The 6,838-nt window shown below is 61.2% G+C and overlaps 1 protein-coding gene across 1 annotated transcript in view; it reads right to left on the minus strand.

Annotated features, from left to right (window-relative positions):
• Positions 1 to 6: 6 nt before the first annotated feature.
• LZTS1 (leucine zipper tumor suppressor 1) overlaps positions 7 to 6,838 on the minus strand; it is a 50,073-nt gene continuing 43,241 nt past the window's right edge. Inside the window, 3 exon segments of the mRNA XM_025044189.1 lie at positions 7 to 2,287; positions 4,761 to 5,564; positions 6,743 to 6,838. The exon segment at positions 6,743 to 6,838 is cut by the window's right edge and continues 171 nt beyond it. Of these exon segments, the coding sequence (XP_024899957.1) occupies positions 1,616 to 2,287; positions 4,761 to 5,564; positions 6,743 to 6,838 (1,572 nt within the window). The 3' untranslated portion in view covers positions 7 to 1,615.

Raw genomic sequence — 6,838 nt, forward strand, 5'->3', positions numbered from 1 at the left:
GGGGCGGGGAGGAGCAGCCCTGCTCCCACCCTGGGGCCTACAGCTGAAGGGCAGAGGTCAGGGAGGCAGACAGGGTTCGGTGCCCAGACATTCTCAGCTCCTTGGCCATAGCAGCGCCCCCAGCGGGCAGGCGCGAGGCACAGGCAGCCAGGAGCGCCGGCTGTCCTAAGAACAGCAGCTGTGGCTACAGTCAAAAATAGAACATGGAACAGCCTGGCTGCCTGCTAGATCTGGCTTGCTTCTGAAAAGACAAGAAAGGAAGAAAAGAAGAAAGAAGAAAAAAAGAAAATTTCCTGAAATAAGCGAATGAGAAGCTCTACCTTTCTGTCCTCCCCCAGCTCTTCACATCTTCAGAAGCGAAGTCCCGGCCTCCCCGGGCAGTGGTCAGCGCCCAGCAGCTGCAGCCTCTGGCTTCTTAACAGTCCGGCTCTTTGGGGCTCAGGGCAGAGGGAGGCCTGTTCATAAGGCTGTGTTTGCACCTCTCGCTCCCTGCCTGGGGCTCCGGCCATCGGCACGCTGGGGACCCCTCGTGACCTGACAAAACTCTTGTCTGAACTGCGCACTAGAGATGCGCGAGGGGAAAGACGCCGCTGCCCCGACCACCCCGTGCCATCTTAGTGGACATCGGTTATTGTGGATCCAGCAAAGGCTTGATTCTGGGGAAGAAAATGAGTTCGGAGTAGCTTCCGGCCAACTGGAACCATGTGGCGAGGCCCCGCTGCCAGCCCACACCATGAACTACGTGGATGCTCCCCCTGGGACAGCTGGAAAGCCACACCTGCCTCTGCCATGTGCCTTCAGTCTTCCCTTCCAGCACTCGCCCAGGTCCTCAGTATCTATGGCTTTAAGAAGAGTGGTCGCTGAGGCCAAAGGCCACCAGCTGCCCCAGGCTGCTCGGCTCCAGTTAGCAGGCCCAGCAGCCTCTGGCCCTGACACCTGCTTCTCCCTCTGCCCCCTCTGTCCTTGCTGAGTAGACTCTCCTGGGCCACCCCCCACTTCAGCTTTCCCCCAGCCCCTGCCCCTTTCTGGGACTCGACGTGGTGTGGACAGGGCTGACGTTGCTAAGCCAAGTTCTCCACACCCCTCTCCAACCCTCGCACCTCCGAAGCCGGAGGAAGAGCTTGGGTTGTGACCAGGTCGAGTTACAAGGACTCTGGTCACAAATGGCTTCTTTTGATTCCCAAGGCATCCCTGTGTATCCGGGGGAGAAAAGTTCTGGGAAGAGAGGCCGGAAGAGAGGTGGCCACTGGTCTTCACAGCAGCTGCCCCCATCCTCGGGGGAGGGTATCTCTAAGGATTTGAACAAAGGCCAAGGTTTGGGGAGCCCTTAACCAAATGACGGAGACCCCTGGGCCCATCCGTTGGGAAAGCTAGAGGTCTGGAGGGCTCCAGAATGGTGAGGGCTGGACCGTGGGAAAGGGGAGGCGAGGCCGTGTGGCAGTCCCTCCCCTCCCCTCCACGCCTCCCTCCCCTTGAGGACCCCAGGTCTGTGCCCCTCGGGCCCAGAGAAGCCAAGTTACTGAGCAGGGGAGAGGGGAGCGGAGCCCTCCTGGACAGGCTCAGCTGCCCTGCCTCGCTGTGCCAGGTCCCAGCTCTCCCCCTCCCAGGAGGCCCCTCAGATCTCCGTGGCTATGATGTCCTCGTACGGGATGTCAGCCCCTTCGAGGGCAATCTCCAGGGGCTCCCCTGCACCGTCCCCGTGGGCCAGCTGCTGCAGGGCCTTCTCCAGGCGCTGGTTCCGCTGGAACATGGCCAGGTAGCTCTGCTGCAGCTGCTTCTGGTACTGGATCACCTTCTCCTTCTCCTCCTTCCACACCAGCCGCTCGTGCTGGAAGCCCGAGGACATCTGGTCGTGGCCTTGCCGCTCCTCCTTCAGCTCGGCCCGCAGCCGCTCCAGCTCCCGCTGCAGGGCCGGGATGTCCTCGGCGAAGGCGGGCCCGGGCCCAGCGCCCAGCCCCAGCCCCCGGGCGGCGCCCTCCCGCTGCAGGGCGGCCTGGGCCCGCAGCTCCAGCAGCTCCTGCTCCAGTAGGTTCACCTTCTCCCGCAGCAGCTCCGACTCGTTCTTCTTCCGCTGCAGCTCGTTCTCACAGACCTCCAGCTCCAGGCCCTTGGTGCGCAGAGCGCCCTCCAAATCCTGCGTCTTCAGCTCCATGCCTTCCAGCTTGCCCCGCGTGTCCTTCAGCTGCGCCTTCAGACTGAGGATCTCGCTGGCCTTGGCATTGACCTCCATCTGGGACTCCTTCAGCTGCTGCTTCAGGAGAGAGATCTCGCCTGACTTCTGGCACACCTGCCGAGGGTCGGGGTTGGGGAGAAGAGAGAGGGCCAAGAGGTGAGAGGGCCTCGCCCAGGGCAAGGGACCTCGTCACTGCCTCACGGAATGGAACTGTCCTGACACGGAACCTCCAGAGGGTTCCCAAGCATGGCGGTCTGGGTGGCCCCCGAGGCCAAGCCGCTCCTGGAGGCTCCTTCCATTCTGCAGTTTGGCTTCTTTGGTCCACATGCCTGTCTCACCCCCAAGTCAGAGTCGAAATCTCGATCTAGACCCAAGTCTATGGCTGCGTGTCAGTCAGTGGTCAGCGGTCTCATCCGCCCACCGCGGGCAGCTCCGTCACCCACAATGAACATCGGCGGCGTCGATTTCTGTATCTGCCACGTCTCTGTCACCCGTGTTTATGCACACACCCTCTGACCTCACCCCTGCACACACCCAGCTCCCCTCTCCTAATGGAATGAGGACCAGCCACGCGCCCGCCCCGCCTGGGCCTGGGTCGGAGACACGACCCCCGCCTGCCGAACGATGGGCTACCTACCGTGTTCTCTCTGCCCCCCAGGCCTCCACCATTCTACTCCTGTTCCCCATCGAAAGGTGTCCGAGGACCACAAACAAAACCAAGGCACTACGCAGACCCACGCATCTCTGGGTCTTGGCCGTATGGGATTGTGGGTGGCCCAGAAGACCAAGGCCAGTCTGGCTGTGTGTCAGTGTCCCCAGCTGCTCTGGGAAAGCTGGTGGAACGAGGCCAGGAGGAAGTCGGAAAGCCACCAAGCCACCTTGATCCCCCCTCACTTTCCTCTCACAGTGGAACCCCGCTTGCTGTCGTGAGCCCCCTAAGCACACTGTGCCACGCCCCCTCCCACCACGGGGCAAGGATGGCTTCCCAAGCTCAAGCCTGTACTTGTTTCACGGAGGCAAGAGCTCGGTCCTGGCTGACGCAGGGGCCTGGCTTGGGACTCTGACTCGACCGTTCATGACCCGGGTGACTGTTCCCACAGCGGCAACATAGTGTCGTGATTAAAAATGTGACCTCTGGGGCCACACTGCCAAGATCAAGTCCTGGTTCTGATACTTACCTTGTGGTGACCTTGGGTAAATCATGTGCTATCACGATCTCTCTGTGCCTCAGTTTCCTTAACTGTAAATTGAGGATTAGTGACCGTGCCTACTTCATGTAAGGATTAGATGAGAGAATCAAGGGCCTGGCACTTAACAAACACTCTATAAATTATTATTATTATTATAAATGTATCTGAATATATCTGTTTTTACAAATGTTTAATTTGTTATTTAGTATTTTACTATACAGCTTGACTGGACGAGCTGGGAATGAGGTCAGAGCAATGTCCAGCTCAGTTCCAGATTGGACCAACAAGGATGGATGCCTAATGCCAGTACGCGCTCATGTTTCTGAGGTACCCCAAAGTGTCCCCGAGCCCTGGCTGAGAAACGAAGGCTGGGGTAGGGTCCGCTGTGCCAACGTCGATGGGGAGGAGGAAAGACTCTGCCCCGATGGCTCCATCCTTTCCAGTCTGGGGAACCTGGCAAACAGGAAGTGACTCTCCCTTCTCACCTGCCCAGTCCCCACCCGTGTCTTCTCCGGAAAGGGCCTTTTCCCTCCATTCCTGGGAACACTGACACTCTCATTTCCAGGATACGCACAGGAAGCTCCAGCGCGAACAGATGCCTGTGCTCTGGGGGTGGTGGCAGCGCTGGTCTCACCAGACACAGTGACCCCTCGGCCCCTTCTCAGGGGGGAGTCTGCCTGGGGTGAACAGCAGAGCTGCCGTGTACTTGCCCCCACCTGCCCTGAGCCGCCTCCTAGGCCTCCCAGTGAGAAGAGCTGCTCTCAGGTGGCAGGGCAGGGGGTGAGCCGGGTCTCCAGCAAGGCGGGGAGCACAGGCCTCGATTCCAGCTGAGCGCATGCATGCGTACGCGTGTGGGTGTGCGCGTGGGCCCTTTGCTCTCTCTTCGGGTCCATCTCGGACACCAAACAGAAGCCCCACTGACTCTTCCATGGGGAGTGGCCCCTTCTGTCACTGAGACCTGCCACAAGTGGGGTCACTCTCTCCAGGGTCTGGGGGCCCACCCCTCAAAAGTAACTCGCTCTCCCTGGGCTCTTGGACCAGCCTAAACTCAGGCTGTGCTTCTCTTGAGCATCCTGTGAGGGGATGAAGTGCGCTGGCCCTCAGACACCCAGGTAGGCCTCACGACTCATGGCTCCAGCTTCCCAGTCCGCGACGTGGTTAATGAATTCAGTTCTGGGGGGCCACCAGGCACTGAGATCGGGAGAGGGTGAGAAGCACGGACTACGCGTGTCCCTGCCATGGTCACCAGGGGCCCCTCCTTTGGGTCATAAAGCCGGTCCTTTGGCCCAGCGTGCTGGGGCAGTTCGCGTCCGCACACCGCGGGCCAGAACCTGGAGGAGGGGCAGGGCCCGGCCAAACACTGCCCCCCGCCCCCACCCCCCAGCCCTCCGCCTCACCTCCCACTGGGTCTCCTCCAGCGCGGGCCCGAAGCTGGTCTTCTCCTTCTCGTAGGACCGCAGCCTGGTCTCCAGCAGGTCCTGCTCCTTCATGAGGCTCTCCAGCTCCTGCCGGAGCTGCCGCTTCTCTTGCTGGAGCTGGAGCACCTGCAGGTGGAGCGCCTGCTGCGTACGCTGGCGCTTCTGCGAGGCTGGCTTGGGCTTGCCGCCGCACTTCTGCTCCGGGCCCTCGGGCTCCTCCTTGCCGCGCCACGGCCGCTCCTCGTAGGCCTGGCCGGAGGCCGACTCCTTCTCCTCGAAGCTGCGTCGCAGCCTCTGAAGCTCGCCTTCCCTCTCCAGCAGCTTCTGCTCGAGCTCCTGGATGGCGCCCTCGTCCGTGGGGATGGGTGAGCGGACGCACGAGGAGCCCCTGTCCGCCTTGCTCGGGTGCGCCAGCTTGCTGCCCCCGTCGGAGAAGGACAGCGCCTTCAGGCTCATCATGTTGCTGTCCTGGAGGAGGATGCCCTGGGTGATGTTGTGGGCCGAGCCCCCAAAACGGCTGGCGGGCCCCACGGCTGTGACCAGCGGGTCCAGCTGGTAGCTGCTGCTGGTGCTGTGTGTGGGCAAACTGGACATGGAGTTGCGGCCAGAGTCAGACAGCGCCCCGGAGCACAGGCCGGGCTTCAGCTCCTGCTCCCTGGGCTTGTCCGGAGGGGCAGGGTGCAGCTGGTGGCTGGCGCTGTCGGGGGAGGAGTGCAGGATGGCCCCTGACCGAGGCAGCACAGGCTTGAAGGCCGTGGGCCTCGCCGCACCCTTCTCCGAGCCCTGGGGAGGAAAGAGCCACACTGACCCCGCACGTTCCCCTCCCGCCGGCCACGAGGCACCCTTCCTGGTCGTGGCCATAGGCGACCTCGCCTGGTGCTCTGAAGCTGCCGAATGTGCTGAATCTCTCTCAATAGACTTTCCTCTGCGCCTGGGGGATGTTCTTACTGATCACCTGTGAACTGCCACCTGTCACCAGCTCATCCCAGCCTCGTCCTAGCCTCGTCCCAGCCTCGTCCCAGCCTCGTCCCAGCCTCCCGAGGTGATGGACAGCTCTGGCTCTGCACCTGTGTAGTGCAGGCAGGGGCACTGGACTGGGCGAGCATGGCGTCCCTGTAGAATCTGACCCTTTGTCACCTCCACTGCCCCTTCTGGTAGGCCAGGAGCGAGGACACCACCGTGGCCTCCTCGAAGGCTTGGAAGGATCCCTTGACGTAACAACCCTGTTCTTAAAATTGTCATCGTCATAGGTAGAGTACTTTGTAGATTATTATAAGCCCTTTAGTTTGAAAAGATTAAGGATCTATGCAACCGCGAGGAGCTGCTTCCTGGTCCGTCAAAGCCAGGGTGGGGCGGGGGTTGACCAGGGGCAGCATCCACGGGGTTCCCACGGGAGCTCGAGCCAGCCACGAGGGCTGGATTCCTAATTTCTGCTAAAGACGATGGTAAGAAACTCACAGCCCTCATCAGGCCCAGCTTGAAAGAGGAGCCGCAGCACTACCAGGCAGCAGTGAGGGGAAGGCCCAGCTCCACGGCTCCGTTAGCAGAAGCTGCCAGCTCTCCACGCGGACTCTGTCTGCTCTTCCAGACGGTAACAGAGCTCCCTCTCCTACCCGTGCACTCGAAAATGCTGCTGTTGGTCCCACCTTGACAATCCAGTGCCACCCCAGGGACGCTCAGAAAGCCTTTCAGTTCCCCTTTTCTCTCTGCTTAAGGGCTCACCCGAGACTCCTGGAGAAGGAGACTGACCAACCTTCGCTTCCCCATCTAACCTTTGATCTCCACGGCGGGCTGAGAGCACGTCTGCCCTCACCATGCCGCTCTGGCCTCTTGGAGATCTAAACACTTAGACGGCCACTGCTGCCCCTTCCTGCCCTGAGCTCGCCACCCCTCAATTGCTCTCTCCTGCCGTCCCAACCCGCCTGCCCTTACCAGAGACCCCCCCGCCCACCCCCACTTACCATTTCCAGCTGATTGGAGAAGGGCATGAGCTTGGGTGGGGTGGACGGGCCAAAGTCCACCCCGGCCTGGCCCACTAAGTCCCCACTGGACAGCAC

Source organism: Pteropus alecto, unplaced genomic scaffold, assembly GCF_000325575.1.
Source record: "Pteropus alecto unplaced genomic scaffold, ASM32557v1 scaffold160, whole genome shotgun sequence".
Lineage (NCBI taxonomy): Eukaryota > Metazoa > Chordata > Mammalia > Chiroptera > Pteropodidae > Pteropus > Pteropus alecto.